We start from the raw sequence: 25,413 nt of genomic DNA, 5'->3' as shown, positions 1-25,413 counted from the left end.
TGTGACAGTCTTATTTCACTTAGCAGGATGCATTTCAGATCTATTCGTACTGCAGGGTGTCAGGTTCCTTTGTTTAAAGTAGAGTGATATGCCATTGTTTATGTAGATCACTATCTGTTGGTGAGCAACTGGGGTGATTCTAAATTTGGTGACTGTGGACAATTTTGCCTTTATAATAATGAATTCTGTGAATGAAGAACCTTTATGGTTATATAGATACATAGTTGAGAAGTACCGTTGATAATAAATACTGGCTTAGTTTGTGGCTTTCTTGCATATCTTTGTCTGGCTTTGATATCTAGGGCCCACAGGCATTTCCAGGGATATCTAGGTAGTTATGTGGATGCTGGAACGCAGACTCCAGTCCTCATGATTGCTACATGATTTTTATAATGTAGTTATTAGTAGGGGCAAGTATCTTCAGATCATCAGCTAATCCTTTTCCCCAAGTACTCACAGGGTGAGAACTACTCATGGTTTGAGGCTATTCCCTCCTTTTAAAAACCAGATGGTATTGGGTAAAGTCTATAAAATATAGTTCTATAGAGATCTATAGGGATATTTGGCATAAATAACTTACAAGAAGGTTTCCATTGATTATTACAGATTTCTGTGAAAGATGATAACTATCCCATCGATATATTCTCTTTCTGTCTCACTCACTATTCTCACCAAGGTCTTATTACGCGTGCTAGGCTATCTGGACTTTGATATCTAAACCAGGCTCATTTTAGAATTCCGTCCCTATGTCTCAGCCCCTCAGTAGCTGGGATTACATGTTGTGGGTCATTACATGTTGTTTAAAGACAAATAGGATGGCTTTTGTGGTTATTTAATACCTCACCACCATTGTTTTTTCCTCAAGCTCTTCTTATATATGTATGTTGTCTCATATACGTCTTTTTATTTCTTTTTGTTTGTTGTAAGCATGTACTTTTCTCCCTACATATATTTATAACATCTTTTATTCTCACTGTTTATCACTTCTAACTAATGAGTAGGAAGTTGAGGCTTGGGTTTCAGTCTCTAAAGTTTTCCTGAAATGCCATGTGTTATAATTTAGAGTCGACAAGTACCATGGACTTAATTTATCAACAGACTGGGTCTGAGTAGTCTGTGTAAAATCTGGAGATTTACATCTTCTTATATAATTGCTTATGCATTTTATTTCTTACCAAACCATTACCAGTTGCTTTGAATTAGGAGCTGTTGCATATTACTTTTTAACTTAATTTAATATAAAAATTCTCCAATTCGTTAACAGAATAATCAAAGCAATGATCTTTATAAGTCTGCTGTGCTGTAGAATTAATGTAGAAACTGGATCTGATATTTCGGTGTTGGATTCTTTTGCAGTGAGGGAGATGAACCTGCAGGACATCAAGGAGGACTTGGAGTGTGATCCAGAGGAGAACAGCACTCTTTTCATGGGGATTCTTATTCAGGGGCTGGCCAGACTGAAGAAGATCCCTGAGACGGTTAAGGCCATTAAAGAGCGTTTGGAGCAGGAGCTAAAGCAGATTGTGAAGAGGTCAACCACCCAGGTGGCAGACAGTGCCTATCAGAGGGGAGAGAGCCTCACTGTGGACAACCAGCCAAGGTAGGTAAGGGTATAGTCTGTGGTTGGTGTCTTTGTATACTTTCTAGGATAGAGAGTAAATAACTTACTTTCAGTTGGGATCATTTTTTTGAGCTGAGGATACTATATTGTCTGTCTTGCTTTCGATTTGTTCAGAAGGTTTAGGTTTATTGTCTGTATTTACTGACAAAAAATGAGAGATACAAACCTGTTTGTAAAAACGTTCTCAGTTGAGGAATATCGAACGGCTGAGAAACATCTGAGGAAGTGCTCGACATCCTTAGCCATCAGGGAAATGCAAATCAAAACAACCCTGAGATTCCACCTCACACCAGTCAGATTGGCCAAGATCCAAAACTCAGATGACAGCAGATGCTGGCGAGGTTGCAGAGAAAGAGGAACACTTCTCCACTGTTGGTGGGGTTGCAAACTGATACAACCACTCTGGAAATCAGTCTGGCGATACCTCAGAAAATTGGACATAGTACTACCTGAAGTCCCAGTTATTCCACTTCTGGGCATATACCCCAGAGACACTTTAATACACAACAAAGATATATGTATCACAATGTTCATAGCAGCTCTATTTATAATAGCCAGAAGCTGGAAAGAACCCAGATGTCCTTCAGTAGATGAATGGATACAAAAATTGTGGTACATTTACACAATGGAATACTACTCAGCCACCAGAAACAATGACTTAACCAAATTCTTAAGAAAATGGCTGCATCTAGAGAATATCATCCTGAGTGAGATAACCCAGTCACAAAAGGAAAGACATAATATGCAGTCACTGATAGTGGGATGCTAAGCCCAGAGGCTTGCACTGCCCCAGAAACAATTCACAGACTGTATGAAGTCCAAGAAAAAAAAGAAAACAACAACAACAACAAAAAAGTCATGCTCAATCCTTACCCACCAAGAACACATTGACAAATTCCGGGATGCACCCTATATTATATGTACTGTTTGCTCATTGTAAAAAAAAAATCTTTACACACCAAGAATACTTTGACTATTTCCAGGTTGCATCTTGTTTTACATGTACTTTATGCTCATTGTAACTAGTGGGATCTTGATCACACTATCAAACCTTTAAAAAAAAAACAAACCTGTTTGTAATGAAGAGTGTTTATTATCATAGATGTTAATTGTGAAAGAATGAAGCAATTGTTGAACATGCGTCAGTAACAAGCTGTTTCTGAGATAATTTATAGATATTGTTTCATTTAGCTTTTGCTACTACTCTGTGAGCTAATTCTGAGTGTCCACATCTTACAGTTAGAGGAGCTGACGCTCAGGGATAGCGATTATCCCAAGCTCATGCTGCCTGGCTGGCTGGTCTTGGATTTGAACATGAGACTACTCTGACTCTAAAGTCTGTACCCTTTCCACTGTCTTTGCTTTCCTCTTCACCACGTGAATACTTGTGAACAGGAGAGTATCGGAAATTCCTGCATTTCCTTAAAGCAGTACATAGGGTTTGAATTTCAGAGTTTTTAGTTCGTTGGAAAACATGGCAATTCTGTTCATTTTACACCCTGGCAACTCTAAACTGGGAGAACGTTTTTTCAGATCGGGTTTTAGAGAACAGTAGTTCAGTATTGTATGATAGTATTTGAACTTAGGACTCAGTAGAAGTGATTTCTTTCACTCTTACCTTCTTCATTTCTACTCTTGTCCCCAACCAGGCATGTAAGTCTGGAATGGCATGGAAGAAAAACATCAGTGAAAAGTTCAGTTTCTTTGTAGAATAGAAGGCAAGCAGATGTAGTGGTGTGTAATTATAATCTCAGTGCTCAGGAGTCTGAGGCAGGAAGATGTGGAGTTCATGGCCAGCCTAGGTACATAGGGAGATACTATCTCAAAAAAAAAAAAAAAAAAAAAACCAAAAAACAAGTCACATGAGAGGAAAAAGTAATTTTTTCCTTTGTTCAAATGGATATGCGTAGGAGATGCATAAAGGGTGATGCTCTTCTTAATGTGCTACTGTGGAGATTCTACTCTTTTTATTAACATGCATCCATTTTAAGAAACAGACATTAAACAGAATTATGGAAAAAACTTGGCCTTGACTTTTCTCTGATTTATTTTAATATGTTGGAAAATCTGATATATTTTATTCATATTTTCTGAATTCTTTTTGTATATCTAATACTGATACTGACTTAAAAACTTCGAAAGTAATTCTCTTATGAACTTAATTTAAAAGTATTATAATTAGTAAAGGAAAAACAAACACAAAAATCTCAAACTACTATCTACCTGCCTACCATCATGGAATGCATCACAGCAGATGGTTGAGGAGCCTGGGTTTTGTAGAGATCTGCTAGTATTGTAGCTCCTGGTACCTACATTGTCTGCTGTAGATGAGGTTAATGGTTGTAATGCTTAGTAAGAACACAACACATATGCATCTGCCAACAATGTGCAATACCAACACATATGTTTGTTACTGATGCCTTCTTCAGTCTTCATGTGGTTCTGAGAAGCTAGCAAATAAGTCAGAATTGAACTTTACTTTTCTGCTTTCTTTGCTTGGTGCCTGTGTTTCTGCAAAGACCTTTTGACTCTTTGCTAATGAGTACTTGAAAATTCTGCTTTGCTATTTGCTGTGTTGTTGCAAGTGCCCAGATGAATAGACTGAACTTTCATAGGGAAATAACATTACTATAATATATACTAGAAATAAAGCAAAGGGCACAGATCAATAACTTTCCTGCAGCTCTCATTATAGTTGCCCTAAAAGCATTGTGTCTTTCATAGGATTTTGACCTCTTCCTCTTCTATTGCCTCAGATGTTTCCAGAACTCAGGAGTGCAGATTACATCAGTGGATGCAGAAAGCTCCTTGCCTTAGGAAATTCTAAATAGCTTTCTGTGAGGAAGAATGCAGTGGAGGGTCTTTTTCCTTCTCTTCTTTTTTTGTTTATTTCTCCCCCTTCTTTGTGTATGTATTTGTTTATTTATTTATTTAATATTTTAAAGACTTTTCTTTTTCTCTATTTTGGTTTGTAGGCAGGATACATGGGTTATTAAGAAGCAGACAAATGGTTTATGTTTTGGCATTTTTTTCCCTCTATGACATAATACCATTTTATATAAGCTAAAATCTACATTTTTTTTTTGGCAAAAGCTCTTTATTAAGAAATAAAATATTACAGAGAAAACAGTCATTTGGGGTAAGCCATATTACTAGATAAAACACTAAATTCTTGGACCAGTATTACAAATGAATGACAGTTCTGAGCCAACCTCTGGTAGCTGATTTTGATAGTTATAAGGTGCCTTAAAACTCCTCAAAAATTAATTCTCCTGAGTTAACCACAGTCATTCAGAGATGATTAGAATTGTTACTTCCAGGGGCTTGGAACTTTAAAAAGGATATTATTAAATTACTCCTTGAGGAATTCATGATTCTTATGTGTCTGAAGCTTCACTGAGATATTAGGGACACCTGTGTCAGAGGGAAGTTAAGCCACAGTGGCATTATCACCATCACCATTGTACTTTTACACCTCAAGACCACTGTGGCAGGTGGTAGTAGAATCTGTTTTCTTGGAATATGGAGTATGGGCAAAATCTCCATCCATTCCCAAATGCACATTCTGTGGCCTACCCCTAATGAAATAACTTACCCTAAAACATTCCTATGCAAATGCAGCTCTCAGAAGCAAGGCATCAGAGTTGTAAGTTTCCCTAGAAGTTTCATTGTTCAGCTTCATCTTGTTAAACACATCGTGGCTGTGATACATTGCAGCCTCTTTCCATTTGTCTTATGCAAAGAGAGTTAATGTTGTGTGGTATTTGGCTGGCAATGGAGATTGAATAAGGCTGTTGAATTCCATCTTTAATTTATATAAAGCCAGAATCCTTCCTTCATCAGCTTAGTGAAACAAAACCACATTTTGGTGACCTATTTTATATTTTATATTTTTATTTCCCAAACTATCTGTTTTGTATTCATGGGAGAAATGTTTTATCTTTTTGGTTCTCTCAGTGTTTGTAAGCCTCTTCACACTGTTTAGGAACATGCTCAGTAGTTTTTAGACTGCTGTTAGTAACATGGTAAGCATCAACTCAAGGCGCTAAGTGCCTTGCTAACCTTGAACCACCATTTGCTCCCATTGTCCCTCCCCACAGCCCTGCAAAGGCAAGGCATGTCTTTAGATGGCTGATGCAGCCTGCAGCCTTTGTAGCTTAGAACCAATTTCTTCAATTATTGCTGTTTTATTGATTATTTCCAATAATCTAGCCAATGAGATTCATATATCATTTTTATGTCAAAGAAGCCAGAAGAAGCTCTATAGTTCATAAATACCAAAAGTGAGAGGATATGTTGAAGGAAAAAAAATGTACTTATAAGTGTTAAATCTTGTCATGAATAAGGATGGGAACCAGACGAGGGGTGGCAATTGGAATATATAAGACAGCTACTTTAGTAGGTGCATCTGAAGGCAAAAGCCCTGCTATACTAGAAAACTGTGAGCCTAGAGTAGGTCAGGAAAAACTGGATGAGGTAAAGCCATGGCTGTCAGCGAGAATGCTCCTTTTCTAAGGAGACCATTTTGCAGTCTTCGTAGACCTTTTTTTGTTTATTTTTGATTGTATCTAGAAAGAAGAGAGAACTAATTTGCCCCATTTATTCCCATAAGTTTATATGCTAGTAGAGTGCCCATTTGACTTGCAGTGTTAAATCAAAGAATGACTCCCATGGAGTTAAAAACTTACAGAAGGATTAGTGGACAAGCAGAAGGTACTGTGCAAGTGTAAGCTTAGGTCCTTATTAGGAAATAGCTTGTATCACTGTTTTTTGAAGGTAAAGTAAGGCAGTGTTTATTGTTTACAGTAGTTATAGTTGTCAAGCTTGTTTATTTGATAGGACCAAGTTGTTTTTCTAGTTGTGTGGTTAGCATGACATCACCATCTCAATGTGAGAAGGACATGTACTGGACCCTTGCCTTGCCATCTCACAGTGACACTGGCCCTGTTGGCTTATTCAGTTTTGATGCGTATTGCCAAGTCTACTTATCTTAGAGATGCACATTTTCATGTGATGGATAAGCTTTAGAGTTGTTATATTCCCTTGCTTACAAATTATATCAGATACTTTTATATTTGCTAATCTGAGAGGTAAAAACTGATATTTCAGGTTGGTTTTGTTTTTTCTTGTTTATTAGTAAGGTTATAGTTTTCATTTGTATAACAGTAACTTGTGATGTCCTACTTTAGGTCTGGGTGTAATTCTTCAGAATAAGCTAAGTTAAGAAAGTGAAGAAATCACAATCAGAGAAAGGATAGTTTTGCAGCAGAGGGCCTGGTCAAGGGTAACTCAGTATTTGTTACTTTCATTTTTTTCATGTCTCCCCCTCCCCTGTGTATATACAGAGGCCACATAGATTACACAAACCTACTAAGTGACTGGCAGTTTTTAAACAGAGTAGTTATTCTAGACCGGGTACCTTGCTACTTAGAAGTGACACATGGATTTAAAATTCTTAAATTATTTGTCAGATATTCTATTTAGTATTTTAGGATTGTAGTTGACAATGTGCAAATGATGTCACAGAAGGAAAACCAATAGGTGGGGACTACGCTGCTTACATGGTTCTGAAGGAGGGCCACATATACTGAATAAATACATAATGTGCTGTGTCATAGTGTGTGCTTCACTCCTTTTATGTCTGCCTGCTGTGTGTCTGTTTTGTCTGTCCAGTCTGGTGGTTCCTCAGAAAATTGGACAATGACTTTATGAAATTCTGAGGCAAATGGAACTAGAAAATATCATCCTGAGTAAGGTAACCCAATCACAGAAGAACACACATGGTATGCACTTCCTGATAAGTGGATATTAGCCCAAAAGCTTGGATTACTCAAGATACAATTCACAGACCACAGGAAGTTCAAGCAGTTGGAAGACCAAAGAGGGGATGCTTCAGTCCTTCTTGGAAGGGGGAAAAGGGTATTCACAGGAGGAAATGCAGGGGCAGAGTTTGAAGCAGAGACTGAAGGAAAGGCCATCCAGAGACTGCGGGGATCCATCCCATATAATGCCACCAAGCCCAGGCAATATTGTGGATGCCAAGAGGTGCATGCTGGCTGGTGCCTGACATAGCTGCTTCCTGATAGGCTCTGGCAGAGCCTCAGAAACAGAGTCAAATAAGCTCACCCAACCACTAGACTGAGAATAGGGTCCCAGGTGGAGGAGTTGGAGAAAGGATTGGAGGAGCTGAGGGGGTTTGCAACCCCAGGGGAGGAACAGCAGTGTCAACCAACTGGACTTCCCAGAGCTTTCAGGGACTGGACCAACTGGGGAGTGCACACAGGGCCGGGGCGGGGGGCATGGTTTCAGCAGCATGTTTAGCAGAAAATTTCCTTGTCTGGCATAGGTGGGAGGCGCGAGTCCTTGGCCCTGTGAGGGCTCAGTACCCCAGTGTGGGGGAATGCTGGGATGAGGAGATGGGAGGGAGTGAGTGGGTGGGGGAGCACTCTTGTGGAGGAAGGGGTAGTAGGGATGGGATAGGGGAATTCTAGAGTGGAAAATGGGAGAGGGGATAACATTTGAAATGTAAGTAGAGAAAATATCCAATTAATTTTTTTTAAAAAGGTAGTTTAATAAAGTGATTATACCTATGAGGAACTTAGAATGCTCATCCACCAAGGTTAACTTCATAGTACAACTACAATATTTGTAGAAAGAGAAATGAAATATTTCTTATGATTTTTCTCTAGACCTGCTAGGCATGTGTTTCCTTTTCAAATAATAGCGTTTTCTTGCATCTCTTATTTTGGTATTAGTTACTCTCCCCCCGAGTGTCTAAAATGCAAGACTTGGTAGAAATTGGTCATTTTATTTTACAGAAAAGTCATTTAGGAGCAGCTTTGAAGCAAGGTCAGGTGTCTGTCCTTGTGGCTTCTTGTAGCCATTCCGAGGCACTGCATGTAGCACCTGGACATGCTTGGAATCGGGATGGGCCTCGATGTGATTTAGATGAAGAGTTAATTCAAATCAAAGCAAGCGGGAAGCAAGTAAATTTAACTTCAGTGATTATGATTCCATTTGATTGAATCTGTACTTTGATTACACATATCAGTGAGAACATGCTTTAAATACACTCTGCTATTAAATATTGAAGAGTATGAAGAATGAAACTGGGACTAGGGAAGAAATTCCACCATTTTTAAACTAGCATTTATCACTCATAACTGTATTTTCTTTTTAAACAAATGAAAGAAAATAATTGTATTAAGTATAAGACTTATCGTTAGATAAGGTGGCTAATTCATTACCATGAATGATCTAGATTTCTGTACTTTTAGTAAGACTCCATTAAATAAATTACTAACAGCTCTATAACAGATGTAATGAATTAGTAACATCAGTATGTCAACAGTTACATTGTAGCTCTGGAGTTGAATAGCTGTCTTTCTGGTTGTACACTGTCCTTTGCTTATAGTCTCTAGAAAATGGGTTTATATTGAATGGACTGGAGGTACTTCTCAATAATAAATTTCTTAAAACTTTGTTTTACATTTGACAGAGTTAATAACTAATCTGTTCTTTCTGTCTCTCATATATCTGATTTAAATTAGAGACTGGATCAGTAAAGTTATTAATGTTTGTAATCTCTTTCATGGGTTGGTGTATTTATTTCATTGTCACCTTCATGCTACATCAGGGTCACCTCACAGACTGACTGACAGACAGACAGCCACTGTTATCAAGTGAGAAGTACTCTTGGTGATATGTAGACGCAATGCCAGGTGTGATCAAAACCCCTTCACTTATGGTCCCCTCTAGCTCTTAGCTCACCTTTTTAATGGTTTAATGAGCTTGTAAGATGAGTGTTAACTTTGTGTTTGTGGTTTAGGATCATACCCAATACTTCTAACAAACTAACTGTGATAAAGTGGCAAAGGAAATTGAATTTTACTAGTAAGTGGGAGTAAGTAATCTGGAATATGGGTACAGAGCCATGGGACTCTAATGTTTGCAGTGCAGGCTGCCATCTGCTCTATCACTCAGATAAGTCACAACTGTCTTCATTATAGGAGGGACATTGTTACTAATCCCAGATTATCCAGGGAAATGTAAAATCTGAAATAATCTGATAGTTTGGAAAACTTGCTGGGGGTGGATTTAATATTAGAAGTGACCTCATGTAAGTTTCTATTGGGTTATTTATATATACTGTTTCTAGCTCCTTTTCTGGACCTGAGTTTGGTTTTCCTCTGAATGAGGAAAGTGTTTGCCATGACTTACTCATTTCCTTGCTGCATGCCCCCTGCCTTGTGATCCATGGTGGGCCTCTAAGAGATTACTGGATTCATTCAGAAGTGGATCCTGATTGGTTCACTTGAGACTCAAATCCAGTTACCTCAACATTTTCTCAAGTAGATTTGCACATTTGTAATAAGAGGCAAACATAACTAAGTCCCAAAAACCTGAAACCTTAAGGTATGTTATCACACAGAAGTAGGTTTATGGGTGATTGTTTTTAATGTTCTACTATAATGAAATACTGTTTTTGGAATAAGAAAAATGCCTTTATAGAGTGTTATTGATAATTTAATTCAAAAGTAAGAAGGCTTGAATTTGTTTTTTAATTTTGGTTACTAACTTGCCACATATAAGAATTAGAAGTTCGTTCAAGGTCATCTGTCTTGAATTCAGAAGTCTGATTTGACAAAGAGGGAAGGATGCAGGAAAGAGCTGACCAGAGTCAGGGCCATTCATAGCTGCTGTTCATTCATTCACTGTGAATTGCTAATAGCTGTCTCTTTCATCATGCATATGGAGAATTAGTCAGCATTCTTCAAATAGTATTTTTTTTTTACATGAAGTAATAGGTGATAAAAAGTATCTCTGCCTTTTAAAAGTAATGTTTAAGTAACTTTGAAGAGTAAATGGAGACTATGTCTTTATTAAAATGAAAGATACCTCTAGGTCATCAGAAAATGTTTAATTAAGAAAATGTTTTTGAGAGATACAGGCCAGCAGAGCTAAGACTATCTTGATATGATACAGTCGATGACTGATTTATTTTAATGTTCATATAAATATTAACTCTGAGTCTAGAGCATAACAGTGAGGAGATACTCTGTGGTTAATTGCCTCTGTCAGTGGGAAAATGCAGAACCCCAATATTAAGATTTCAGCAAATAAATAGGATAGGACCAATTTTCTGCATTACACGTCTACTTTATGACCACATGCGGCAGCTTCTTGGCTGTCAACCTGGGATTTCCAGCCAAATGCCTAATCCAAGGTTCCCAGGATGTTAAATTTAGATTCAGATAGTCTTATCTCACCATAAATATTGAACATTATTTGCAATTTGACGGAGTGTCTTTGTGCCATGGGTTCTTGTGGTCTAGAGCAAGTGACTGTTCTCTGACAGTTTTGCATAGTGGAACTTTACGACAGGAGCCATAAGGATACTTTAGGTAAGAAATTAGGAGAAATACTGGGAAAAGAATATTTTGCTTACATGTAGAAGGCTATTTTCAAAACCGGCCAGATAATTGAATATATGTATGTTTCAGCTTACAGAACTGTCCTTCCTTATGTTCTTGTGTTTTGGTTGATAAAATTATATATTTTTAGAATGTAGTTTTCTGTGGAAAACTTAATTATGGGCTTCTTAAATTAGGAGGGTGTAACACAGAACACATATTTTTATACCACTTATTGTCTGTAATGTGCCTCCTCTCACTCTTGTTCTGGAGACTTCATTTTCCTTCCTTCCTTCAGCAATTTCCATTTACAGCTCTGGCATGGCAACTACCAGTGTGCAGCACAGAGCAGCTCTACCCTCACGGTGTTAATAGTTTGGAAGAGAAGAGGCAGGGCTGAGGGAAAACTTGCTACTTGGAGGTTTGATCTCATCATTCTGAGATGACAGATATTAAGAAGGCAGCAGGGTAATAGTAACAGAGGAGTGAATAGACTTTCTTCTAGAAGCACAGTAAGAGGAGTAGAGAGGTTCAGTGGATATTTAGATCTGAGGGAGAAGAGGACCTGAGGGTTATTTCTCAGGGCAAGTGTGAGCACTGATGTGCCATGGAGAACTAGGTTTGAGGGAGGATATGATGGGTTCCCTTTAGGTCATGTTAAATCTTAGGTATTTTAGCACTCAGTCTTCGCAGATGGTACTCAAGTCACTGTTACTAAGAGAGACCTGAGGATGGAGATGAGTTCATGGTATGCTATGGAAGAAGCTTTTGAGATGGACCTATGGGCTCCGTCTAAGGGCCACCTTCCTTGAATCTCCTGCGCCATGAGCGCAAAGTGGTGGAAGAAGAGAATGTTCAGGCTGAAGCGCAAGAGAAGACAGATGGGGCAGAGGTCAAAGTAAACCAGCTTGTGCACCCATGAAGCACCCAGGAGCAGAAGTGAGGGATGCTGAAGGATGGGACATCAGAGCAAGTTGTTGGACCGCATGCTGCTGTCAGTAATAAATCTCAGTAGACCTGTAATGTCATCTCGCTGAGATCACCTAGGAAAATGACTGTCTTTCTTATAACCAAAACAGTCGGCTTCCCTGGACTTTGGCACTCTGGTCTACTTCTGTTCTCTCTTGTGGCCAGTGTAACTCGTGTATAATAACTACTCTTTCTGTCAGCTGGGAAAAACAAAGAAATGGAGAGGAAAGCAGCAGCCTTGGAATGTGGGACCAGTGGGAGACTATTTCAAGAAGGAGAGAACTTTTTCCTGGCTGTTGGAAGCAATTGCTGCAGTTCCCTGAGCAGAGTGTCTTACTGTCTTACTGTGCAGAGCAAGTTACTAGAGCAAGAGGTCTTTTAGTAGCTGACCAGCAAGGAAGTCCTGTGTGTGGCAGGGAGGCAGAAGCAGTTCAGATAGATCTGGAACTCTTGCAAGCACGGTTCCCTGGAGTTGTAATCCAAATATTTCATTTTTTCCCCTAGAAAGAAGCAACAATATAATTTCCTTCGCCTTGACTTGAGACTACTCATTTATAGAGTGGAGCTCAGGGGATGAGATGGGATACTCCAAACAGAGCTCTGAATGCAGTTCTTAGCACATTGTGAGTAGTAGGATGGAACTCAATCATTGTCCTTCCTGGTCAGCATCATCATTGTTGCTGTAGATGTCTACAGCACCAATATCATTCTTACTTTCTCAAGGTTCTCATACATCTGGACAAGTTTACTGCCTGCCGCAAACGGAGAAAGATCCCAGATTGCCATCTTGAATCCTAGACTTTTGATAATATTCCAACTACATTATTTATTCTTTTCCTTATAATTTCAGTTGCCACAACATTTGACCATTTTCTACTGGTTCTCCCAAAGATCCTGGACTTTCAACCATATGTTGACAGGGAGGTGTGGCTACACTGAAGCACAAAATAGGGCTCTGCAGTCACTTCCGGACCAATGTTGTCTACCTGGGAGGCTGCACACACCATTGTTTGTTTTGTTGTGAAGGTCTTGCTATATGTGCTTTAGTGTGTATGTATATGTGTGTGAGAGAGAGTGTGAGAGAGTGTGAGTGTGTGTTGGAGGAGAGGGAGAGAGAGAGATGGGGGGCTGGGGGGAGGAGAATGAATGGGTGAATGCGGGAATCATTTATAATTATTTTGTCTGCAGTAAACAGGAATAAGAGAACTGGATTTTATTATGTCAGACTTCTTTTGGCCAAGTGCCAGAGGTGAAATTCTGATACTTTAATATTTTTGCAGGTAGGAAATTTTGATTGAGGAACCTTGAGTGAAAGTCATGGCTGTCCTTTAGATAACTGGTAGATATATACCAGCTGTATGCTGGAAAGGGATCTGCCTTTGTTATTGCCATTCCCTCCTGAGTTCACCATCCCAGTTTCTCTGAAAGACTGTATGACCTGTAGGTTGTAAATTTCTTTCTCTCTCTCTGTTTACTTTGACCTCTCAGAAGCCCTTGGCTTTGTTGATAACTCTCTCTTCTTTTGTCTTCTAAAAATGGGTCTGGCTTCCTTCTCTGGCATCTTCCTAATTATCATCTACCTTCCTTAATTTTTCCCTTCATCTCTTCCTTCCTTCCTTTCTCTCTTTCTTTCTGTTTTTTTTTTTTTTTTTTTTTTTTTGTTTTTGTTTTTGTTTTTTTTGAGACGGGGTTTCTCCCTGTAACAGCCTGCAATTATCCCCTTCCAGTGTTCCTTATTCTTAGGAGTTTCGGCTCTGGCTCTCCTTTGCATATCAGACTGCAAAGTTTCTCTGGCTTATGGCAGCTTTCAAATATTTATGTTTTTAACATTTCCAGTATCTGCTTGTTTCCTGACTTGCCTATCAGGTGCCTAAGAGTATGGCCCATTAAACTTATCATATCCAGATCTACCCCACAGTTTTCCTCCTAAATTTCTACTTTCACTTCGTTCCCCCACCTCCAGTTCCCTTCCATTTCTTCCATCTCCTTCATTCTCTTCTCTTTCAAATCCAGCATCATTGGTGCTGCTCAAGCCAGAATCCCAGACAGAGGAAGAGGACTATGGAGCCCTTTGTTTGATATAACTGTTCAGTTTCCCTGGCTTGCTCTGTGCTCTAACTCATCCCTCTGGCATCTCCCTTGAGGCCCCTAGATAAGGTAAGAATCCATGACTTTACAGTTGGAGACTTTTGGAAGAGTTTTTTTTTTTTTTTTCTTTTTTCAGTGTGTGTGTGTGTGTGTGTGTGTGTGTGTGTCTTTCTGTCTGTCTGTCTGTCTGTCTGTAGAATAAATTCTAGATTCCTCATGTGAGAGAACACATGTAATAGTTTTCTTTCCAAATCAGGTTTATTTCACTTAATGTTTTCATTCATTTTTCTAAAAATTGCATACTTTCATTTTTTATGGTTGAATAAAGAATCATTGCAGGTGCCGATGCTTTAATCAAGTAGGTTAGAAAAGCCCAGTAACCTGTGTCTTATCCCTAGGACCCACAGAAAGCTGGTAGAAGAGAACCATCTTTATAAAGTTCTCTGTTTTCCACACATATGCCATGGCATGATCATGTCTCATGTACACACACACACACACACACACAAAATAAAAAATTCTTTTATTGTGTATATGTACACATTTTGTCTATTCAGTTGTTGGTGGGCATGTATAACGTAGCTATTGTGAATAGTGCCACAAGAAATGTGAATACACAAATACAGTTGTCCCTTCCATTCTATATAAGAGTAGTCTAGCTGGATCATATTGTTGGTAGTTATCTATTTTTTGATGAACCTTCATACTAGAAACATTTTATTTCTTTTGTGCTATTTATGAAAGAAGGGATAAAAAGTCCAAAAGAGTCAAAATCAAAAGTCAATTTTTTCTCCACAGTCAGAATTCAGAGGAATAAGTTTTCAGTATAGTTTTGTTTTGAATTACTAGATTCTGTTCTTCACTGTTCTATATATTTCTTATTTACCACAGTAGAATTGTTGACACCCAGTATCTGTTTTACTCAAGACATAGCTGCTGCTGTTAGAGCTTATGCTATTTTGGGATGTAATTCAGATACCTTACATTTCCCTTCTTGAATGAATGCAGTCATTAATTTTGATTAAACTAAAAAAATACCTAGACAATTAGTAAACTATCTTCTTGATATACTGGCCTTAAATTTCAAGAGTTTTGACCTGAACGATGGATTGATCTCTTGATGAATTCATAATATGGTGGCATTGTTGGGAGGTGAGGCAGCCAGAAAATGGAGCTCACCTGGAGGCTGCAAGTCACTCGATGTCTTTAGGGTTTTATTTTGTCCATGGGCCTTTTCCCCTTCCATGTTCTGCTAAGCTAATGGGTACAACCATTAGGTGAACTCTGTAAAACTGTGATTCAAAGTGAATTAACACTTAACGTTTAATTGTAGGCATTCTGTCAGTGATTAGTAACATGTTTTTACTATAATGATGGGCTTTGATTGCTGCCACCACTGTGTGGTTTTAGCTATAAATCTGTCACCTTATGAGGTAATTTTTTCTTGCTATAAAAACCTCCAGTGTGTCTATGACTTTTTCTGTTCTTGATTTGTTTCATATAAATAGGCAGTCCTCTTCAACCTTTTTATTTTACCAGAATAGTTTCAGTTGGTTCTTGCTGTCCCATAGATTGCTATGATTTTTATGTTCTATCTAATATAGTACACTCTTGTACTATATTTACACTTATTAGTAAACAAACATTGGGTTATTTTGCTCTTTGCTTGTTGTCATTAATGGTACTGTGAAAATTTGTATTCAAGCTTTTGTGTGCCTATATGTTCTGATCAGTTACATGTGTATTCTAAGGTTGAAGTCTCTGGTCTATATGACAGCTCTGTATTTATTGTTTTGAGAAAATCTGAGAGCTTTTTCTATAGGGGAAGTGCCAGTTTACAATCTGAGGGAATTTGTATGACAGTTGCAGTACTTTCTGTTTGTCTTTTTATTGTTTTCTTCTGGTAGATGAAATGTTTTCTCATTTTGATTTTGATTTAATTTCACTTCTCACTAATAATGTTACACATCTTTGTGTTGCTTAGTGGGTATTAATATGAATTTTTACATATTAACAGCAATATGCATTTAACTTTTTACTCTTTATTTAAAATTACAGTGACACTGGCACACAGGAGTTTTTTTTTTTTTTTTTTTTTTTTTTCTTTTTTTTTTTTTTTTCCTAGTAGTTATTCTGGGTACAAGTTCTTTATTAAGCTGTGGTTGATAGTTTTTATTTTCCATTTTCTGTATCAAGTTTTCTCATTCTTGGTGATATCAAAGAGTAAGTTTTCTCTTGTAGCTGCGTTACTGTTTATGGTTGTATTGTTGTAAAGCAGAGGGAGCTTTCCTCCCTTGAATGGATGCTTAGCTCCACTTAGGCTAATGCTGCATGTCCCCCTCTCCTTTGCAGCTGTGATAGCTGTACGGTAGTGGTGGGCCTGCCTCGACATTGAGCCTACACTAGTGGCTGAAGCTGGCCCTGTGTTAGGTTTTGTTTTATCAGGGGTTGCCATTTCCTTAATGTAAATAGGCACTCTGAATCTGATATACGCCGCATTTCTGCACTGGGTGATGAGACCTGTACCTGGCAGATAGGATGCACAGTAGTGGAGGGCAGTGGTCTAGAGCAAACCTGCTCCCCTTTCCACGTTTCTGTCGGACCACATTGTCCTCTAGACCTGAATGTCATCAATAAATGTGTTTTCAAACAATGCTAAGTACAGTATGACCATTAAAGTTTCATTTTGTCAGAAAGGACATTTGTTATGTAAGTACCTTCATGTCAGACAATAACAGAAATATAACAACCCTGAGATTCATTATCAAGAGTGTTAAAAAAAAAAAAAAAACAAAACAAACCAGCTAATGAAAGTGAATACATTCATTGCTTTAATGTTTCTTGTTTTACATATTGTTTACAGTATACTTGTTTACACATTGTATACATTGGAGCCATAGTCTAGTGTACTTAATAGCAATTTTAAATCGAAACTTAGGTTACCCTACTATTTACCATGCATGGTTTCAGTTACAAGCTTATACCATTTTTGTCTTAACACTGAATTAACTGTTTTTAGCTGTTATGCTTAGTATCCAACTTTTCTCTGCTGGTATATATGGCTCTCTCTAAAGTAGAAAATTGTGTCATATGTAGGTATAAATCTGAGCTAACATTGAGAAGATAAAATTTTCTTTCAAAAGGTAGGCTGGGTCTTGTTTACCTACTCAGTGTGTTATTTCTAGATTATGCAAGTGTGCTGCAGGCTGGGAGTACTACATAAATTCTATTGATTCTCTCTCATTGGAATTGCAATGTCAAATAGATATTAGAGTTTTATCATAGGATAGTAATGGGCTGTCACATTGGCACATTAATTAAAACAATTGGGCAATAAAGAAGACACAGGAATAGATAACATGCTGTGCATTATTGTGAGATTATAGTTGTAGCCTCCACTTCACGCAATAAAGTCTTGTTAATTGACATCACTATAAAGCACCTTTGTGTTGCTGTTCTACTTTGCAAGTTGGCTTATCAGTTTGTTCAGGAACTGGGAACACACATACAGTAAAGCTCACAATTTTAATCTCCATTCATGATATAGTCATGAAATTTATTCAGCAAATATCTCCTAACCATCTAAGTATTGTTGAGTATGTTGAGTATAGCAGTCTATGCTGTAGAATCCATTTGTAATATTGGAGAGGGGTCCAAGTATCTGCATAAAGATACATGTGACCCACCTTTCTTAAGGTACATATGTAAGTTCCTTAAAACTAGGTTGAAGTTTAGGGGAGGAAGTAATTCTGTGCCTATGTGATCAGTAAAGCTATAAAGCTCAATGGCAGAGAAATTACTTTGTATCCATGACAGAAATCTCTGTACTCTTTTCTCAAACACATATCTGTATTCTAGAATGATAGTGAGAGGTAGGTGGCTAAATGCACCTGCTTGGAAATCAACTATTGTTCTCAGACCAGCTGCTTTGCAACCACATTTTATGTCCTTGAGTGTATAGAATCAATATAATAATATGTGTCCAGCATATCTCTCTGTGATAAATGAGATAATGCAAATGCCTAAGCTGCTCCCTGTAGTGAAAGTCAGATTGCTTAGCAGGTGTCTGTTTTTCCCTTCACCTTAGGCTATGCATTTGAATGATAGCAAAGCACAGCTTCCCATGACTAACAGGATTAGTGTCTTTACCAAAGTACTCCATTTATTGTTACTGAATATCTTATTCTGTGTGGCGTCTGAAGTGCTGTCTGAAAAATTTGTCAGAATTCATTTAGAGACCACCTTATATGAAAAGAGAATAGTTAAGGTTCTGTGCTCTCAAATATGTAAAAAAAAGAGCCGTGTTTATTAGGCTGCTGTTTTAGGGACTTTACAATGGATTTATAAATGCTTAAGTCATCATTTAGTGACAGTAATCTGAGCAGATGCATTTAGAAGATTGCTTAGATCATGCGGCTGTTCCAAATCAAATCGGTTAGAAGGTGAAATTTTACTGTTTACCTTGTGATGTGCTTCTCACTAGAGCTGATAATTTTTTTCTTGCAGGCCAGTGTAAACCACTCCTCTGTGACTGTATGGATTTGTGTAAATGTTAATTTTTGGTGTTTCATTTTTCGACAGGTTACTTCTAGAATTGCTGGAAGTGTTGTTTGATAAGTTTAATGCTGTAGCCACTGCACACTCTGTGGTCCTTGGGTACCTTCAGGACTCGGTTGGAACCCAGCCAACACAGCAGGAAGAGATCAAATTACATGATATGGCAGATGTGTGGGTGAAGATCCAGGATGTGCTGGAGGTAAGACCTTTGTACAGAGGCAGTCATCTTGATTGGGGACAACTGTGTAGAACAATAGAAAACAGATACCTCAGTTATTACCTTAGGAAGCACACACTGGATAAGGAAGAAATGCTTTCAGTGAAAGGACTTCTAATGACCTTTTGTTGTTGTTATTATTATTGCTCTAACTTTGAGGGGAGTGTTAGGCTTTTAGGAATAAAAGCTGATTCTCAGTATGTGGCACTCAAAGACATACTCTGTGAGGATTTCTATTCATTTGTTTTTTACTTCATTGAAATTAGTCATGCTTAGCTAATAAGAAACTCAGGTGGTTAATATAGGAAGATTATGAGTTTGAGGCATTCTGGGATTTATAGAGAGTTAATTGTTGACCATGCCTATGAAATGAGACCCTGTTTTAAAAGAAAGGGAACATGTGTATGTCGGGGAGAGATAATAAATATTAAAATTTTTAAAACTATTTTATGAACATGGCTGATCTTAATTTTACCATTTTCTTACAATCACCTTCTCAGGCATTGGGTTAAATGACAGGTCAGGAGCTTATTCTGAGTGATGGAAAATAAGTCTATGGTTCGAAGTATATCACTTTCATTTGTTGAAGAGCAAAAGAATTACATTACTGTTTGATATGGTACTGCTGACATGGCATTTATAAAATGTATTATATTTTTCTCTCTGCCAGTAAAATATATTTGATTTGGCCAGATTAAAATTAGAAATCCAATTAAGAGCCAAAATAAGTTTGACATAGCTAAATAGAAATGGTAATATCCACTTAGTATTTAAAAAGGTATGTACACGTAGAGAATTGAAAAAATGTAACTATGTTGCAACGAAATCACTTGCACGGAAAATATGAATGTTTGCAGTGATAAATAAACCATGAATGCAAATTGTACTCATTTTTGAGAATATATGCATGCTCCTGGTAGATTGAATAAGATTGATTCTTAGTAACTCATTTTCTAGACTTATTTTTGGGAGTGAGGTGATGTGCATTTGCTCTGTTTAGATGGATTGAATTTACTTTTTCTGGATCCTTTTTACTAATATGTCAATTACTATGTACCTGGAATAGGTGCTTGAAATATGTTTGTGTATTGGTGTAATTATCTTTATGGGTTGGAGCAGGTCATTTAACAGTTTCCATACTGGTTTGCTCATAGAAATGTTTGCAACCTAGAAATAAAATGTAATTTTTATGTTATTAACATGTTAAAACAATTCAAATATTGGTAGAATTCTGAACCTGCAGTTCTGGCCATGTTGAAATTACCTTTTCTATCAAGCAACTATAAATCTGAATAGGATCAGGATAAATAGCAGAAAGCAGAGAGAAAGTGAGGTTAGTTCCAGTTTTTTTTTTTTTTTCTTTTTTTTTTTTCTTGCTTCCTTTGATGGGTACTTTTTAAACTATTACCATAAAGAAATGAAGTCCAAAAGATTATCTTAGCGGAGGAATCAGGAATCACAGTTCAGGGATGTAGAGGCTTCTGAAATTTGTTAAGTGTAGAATACTGGCGATGAGGAAGTCACATGCAAACGGGTACATAGACAGTTAGTGCAGAGTTGTTTGAGCCCTTGGTTAAACATGTTCCACTGGCCTTAGGAGTAAACAACAGCTAGGTGGTGATTGCTGATTAGAGATGCTGAAAGGATATGCATCCCCATATGAAGTAATTGACTAATATCTAAACTCTCTCTAAACTAATATAAATGAACCAGATTCCCAACAATGATGCATATGCACAATGTCGAGCTTGCAGTTAGAATACTGTGCAAAAGTCTGAACGCATGACTCATATGCAGGGTAAAAACAGACAAAAAATTGTATCTGCACCGACAACATCACTAGTTGGCACAAATGCTGAATTTAATACACTCGAGAGGATCAGTGAACCTGATCATAGAGTATTATAATCTATCCAAACCAAAGCACAGAGTGTCAATAGACCCAAGCAAAAAATGAGTAAAACCATTAGTTTTCCTGATAGAGTTTCTTTCAGTCTAACAGTTATGTGGTTGCAGTAGTAGAGGGAGAAGATTAGGGCGTAAAATTGTCAGAGAAATAATGGCCAAAATTGTTGAAAATATAGACCCATATATCAGGAAGTCCACCAATCCCAAGGAAAATTAACACAAAGAAAAGCATATCTTCATATGTTATCAGTTTTCTGAAAACCAAACGTCAAGCATGTTGAAAATAGGCTGAGGGGGCAAAAAACAAAAGGACATGCCATCTATAGAGGGGAACACAATAAAAATAATCACTGGATTTGCATCAGTATCAGCATAAGCCAGAAACCAATGAATGCCATCTTGAAGGTGCCAGGGAAACATCTGCCGATCTAGAATATTGTTAGATTATTGTATCAATTGAAAGTATCCTTTGTGGTAAAGATAAATCAGACATTTTCAATGAATCAAAGCTTAAAGTATTTAGACTTGCACTTAAGAAATGTGGAAAGCTTTTGAAGTGAAGGACAGTGGTCTCATATGGTAACTACAGGAAAAAACATGTGGGTAACAGTGAAACTTTATCTTTTGATGAGGTTTCTTTATTTGTATTTAAAGGAAAGCTAATAACCATATATGAAAATTTTATCATATATATGGAGTTAACTATACAGCAATAATTTCAGAAATATTTTTCTGGTAAACAGATCTTGGTTGGTATAGGTTTCTTACAGCATATGTGAAAATATATAATGTTTAGAAGAAACTATTATAAATTTAGAATTCATGATTTAATTCTTAGTGCACTAAAACAGTAGAATGAATGTATAGTTAAAAAGCTTTTCCAGATAAAATTGATCACTGAAAAATTGATTAATCAAGAAAGGAAGAAAATTGATTAATCAGGAAAGGAAGTAAAAAGAACAAAGGAGCAAGAAAAAAAAAAAAAAAAAAAAAACAGAAAAAGCCAAAATGATATGACTTAGATTCAAATAAAAGGTTTATACTAAGTATATAATTATATTAAATATAAATGACTAAACATTTCATTTAAATGGCAGAGATCATATTGGATTAAAGGTGAACAAGAACAAGATCTCAGCATGCCATCTTAATCGATGTATTTAAGAATAATGGAAAGAAATTTACCTCTGTTGAAACTTTTCTTTTGCTAACATTGTATTACTTTATATAGTTGTCCTCATGTATCACACACACACACACACACACACACACACACACACACACACACACACACACAGAAGTACAAACTTCTTTGAAAAACTTACAGCAATTTGTGTAATCTACAGTATATATTGTAGTTTGTTTTTTTCAACTTTTAAAACATGTGTTTACTAAGATTCTGGCAATAACTTTTTTTGATTTTTCTAAACACTTTCTATTTGGCATTGTTCTAAATTGTGAACGGAATTATGTGTGAGCCTAAAATAGTATCCATTTATATTTTCTTACCTTAATTCTGTTACTGTAAGATTATTACGTATTATGAATTTCTGAGTCACTTAATTTTATGTCTGTATGATTATTATACCTTTTTATTATTATAATACATAATGTGCTATAACAACATATTTATTTTCTGTAATATGAAGCTGCTAAAAACAAAGCCCAAAAGTTCTGCTTTTTGCATACTAAATATCTTGTAAGTGTGCCATTAAACATAGTTATGAACTTAAGACAGCAAGAGTTAGCAAAAAACTGAACATTGCAGTCTAAACAAAATTTATACAAAATACAAAGTATCTATCACTGGCTATGTAAAAATCTCCTGTTTAAAACTTGTATAACACATGCACTTTAGAATTGTCAGCTGTCAAGCTCAGAAAGTACCAGTGTCTACTAAACAATCCGTCTCCAAAGCCAAAGTGTAGTCAAAATTAATCTAAATGACATAATATGATGTAACTTCAAAAACCTTCAGTTGTTATTGATGCGGAGGTAAATTCCAGTGCTTTGTGGGCTTTCTCAAGCTGCAAAGGGCCCTGTATCTCTGGTTCATTCAAAGCATCATACAACAAAGTCATTAACTTTAATCAGGGGCAAAAGTGATGGTACCCAGCTATGTCCTCCCAGGAAGTATGGCTGCTTTGTCAACAAAAGTAGAATGTGTGAGATCAAAGACACATTGTGCTGGAAGTTAAAGAGACAGTAAACCACCCTCTCTTTAAAAGTTCCTTCCCCAAGTAAATCAAAGTACATATGGAGGAAAATTAAAATATACTTATCTACAGAGTAACAATTTTGAAATATTCATGTAATCCCTACTTTGAAAATTTTTTATTAGAGTCATCTCATTATTTTTGGTTATATCTTAAGCTGGATCCAGATTCAGTTTCTGTTGATTTATTCTTAAGTACTTCTAGTAAAAAATATTAGCTTTGTATGCCTGCAAAGTACTATCTCCCAGCATCACCACGCACTGGGAGAGGAAAGGGTGTCAAGCAGCAGGCAGCTGTCATGGTCTCACACAGTGGAATCCACGCATGCTACTAAGTATGTCATAACCTTCCCAGTTGAGAGCTCCTTTGACATTGTACTCTGTAAGGACCTGGTCTTCCTGGATGCTCTTGAGCTTGAACTGGCAGCCTTCTTTTTCTTCTTCTTGCTTTGTGTCTTATGCTTCCTTCTCTTTTTGGTTTTGTTTGTTGTTCTCTCTCCTTGTTCACTGCTTTTCTTCTTTTTTGCTTGCATCTCTCTACAGTCTAACTCTGACAGCTAACAGTTATTTGCTGAGTCCTTTAGTATCCTTTTCTCTTTGTTACATCCTTTGACTTCTGTTTCCTTTTTGAACCAGCCTTGCTGTCTGAGTCTGAATCTATCACTGAAGTTCCGGGAGACTTATGGCAATGGCTCTTCTTTTTCTTCCTTTTTGTTTGTTTTTTTATCCTCATCCTCTGACTCTGAAGAACTGCTGGAAATCAGAGCTCAATGAAGAAGATGAATACTGACCAGGTTTCTTCTCTTCTTTTTCTTTTTCTGACATCTTTGGGATGAACTCTCATTTCCACTTAATAATTTTTCTCTATGTCTTTTAATTCTTTGTTCTAATTCTCATTCATTTTTCTCTTCAAACTCAGCCAAAGCCTTGGAGCCCTTCTTTTTCTTTTCCAGCCGTTCTTTCACTTCCTCCCAGGTAGGCCTTGATCGATTCAGATAATTCTGGATTGTTGGTCCTGAAGATTGGATTGGACCCCTCGACCAAGCCATTGCTATTGGATTCATGTAGGCTGTGATGGTCACGTGGGAAGCTACGAGGAGAGCAGGCCCGAGAACAAGCCAAGAATTATATGACCCAGTAGTATAGATAAGGTGGCTGTTTTTTTTTTTTTATGTCAGGTGTTCAGTATAGGACATTTAAATATGACATTGCCATACATGCAAATACAGTAATTCATCTGCTCTGTGATAGACGGGTTCTCTTTGCACAACTTAAATTAATATTTCTAAGTTTCCATCAACAATGATGTTCTTAATTCTGCCATGATGAGGAGCTGAGTAAAGTTATGAGCAGTGCAAACAAGCTGTCTTGTCTTTTTTATTTGCAGTGGCTTTATCAAATATGTGCAGTTCTACATCTTTAGAAACAAAACCCATATAAGAATGGTAACTTAAATTCAATTAGGCATTAATAGTGGAATGTATAAATTGTTACAATAGGTATTTCTGTGTTAATAAGTGGTTTATTTCTTCCAAAATTTAAAATGGAGATTTGGAGTATTCATTTTCACATCATGGAGTGATAGAGTTTAGCAGCTTTAGTGGAATGCAGTTGATATGCTACAAAGTTTACTCATTTAAAGTATAGGTTTTATTGCTTCTCAGCCTGTGGGCTAAGGTCAAGTATAAAAAATAGTTTTTACAGTATATTTATGGAATTGTACAACCATAGTTACAGTCTAATTTTGAAACATTGTTTTTACTCCAAAAGGAAATATTGAATTTATGAAGTTCCCTCAGAATCTCCACTTAAATGCAGTCATAGTCCCTGTCTGGGAAATGTCTCTCTCTGGCAGGTTCAGGGCACAGAAGAGGTTTCATTTAGTTTCTCTGTAGGGCTTTATCCATTGGGCCAATTTAGTTTTCATGTGCTTCTTGGAAGAATGGTCTTTCTGTGAGATGTTTCTGTTGTAGCCTGCAGTAAAGGAAAGTAGACATCTACATTTAAGCACGAGCAAAAGAGAACATGACGACATTAAAACTTGGAGGAGGAGAGGAAGCCGGGGAAGGAGAGAAGGGGGGAGGATGAAGAAGAAGGGGAAGAAGGAAGAGGGGAGAGGAGGAGATGATTAAGATTCTTAGCTTTTAAATAGGTCTGCAGTGGCTTTCTGCTGGGACCTGGCTTTAGTTAGAAGCTCATTTTCCTCAGCATGTTTGTGTCTGGAGACAGACACTGAGAAGACAGGGCCATAACTGTCACTGTCACTGTAACAAGGTGTCAGCCCCAAGACCACGCACCATCGTGCTCCTTTTTTGGCTCTGCACTCTTGAAACTGTGATAATAGAAATACATGTTTTAACCCTTTGAGCAACAGAACTCTCCTTCCAAGATGTCACCCACATGGTGACATGCCTGTTATACCCAT

The 25,413-nt window shown here is 37.2% G+C and overlaps 1 protein-coding gene and 1 pseudogene across 2 annotated transcripts in view; one reads left to right on the top strand and one right to left on the bottom strand.

Annotated features, from left to right (window-relative positions):
• EXOC4 (exocyst complex component 4) overlaps positions 1 to 25,413 on the top strand; it is a 715,182-nt gene that overhangs the window by 84,300 nt on the left and 605,469 nt on the right. Inside the window, exons 6-7 of the mRNA XM_080931809.1 lie at positions 1,357 to 1,600; positions 18,673 to 18,847. Coding sequence (XP_080787935.1) covers positions 1,357 to 1,600; positions 18,673 to 18,847 — 419 coding nt within the window. The remainder of the gene's footprint in view (positions 1 to 1,356; positions 1,601 to 18,672; positions 18,848 to 25,413) is intronic.
• On the bottom strand, positions 23,294 to 25,340 carry LOC308432337 (annotated as a pseudogene). The gene is made up of 2 exons: positions 25,286 to 25,340; positions 23,294 to 24,078 (listed from the first exon to the last, which is right to left on the bottom strand). The product of its transcript is annotated as an uncharacterized misc_RNA (transcript).

Source organism: Micromys minutus (genome assembly GCF_963924665.1).
Source record: "Micromys minutus genome assembly, chromosome: 18".
NCBI classification, from domain to species: domain Eukaryota; kingdom Metazoa; phylum Chordata; class Mammalia; order Rodentia; family Muridae; genus Micromys; species Micromys minutus.
The sequence above is the reverse complement of the archived record's forward strand: the minus strand, read 5'-3'. Positions and strand labels throughout refer to the sequence as shown.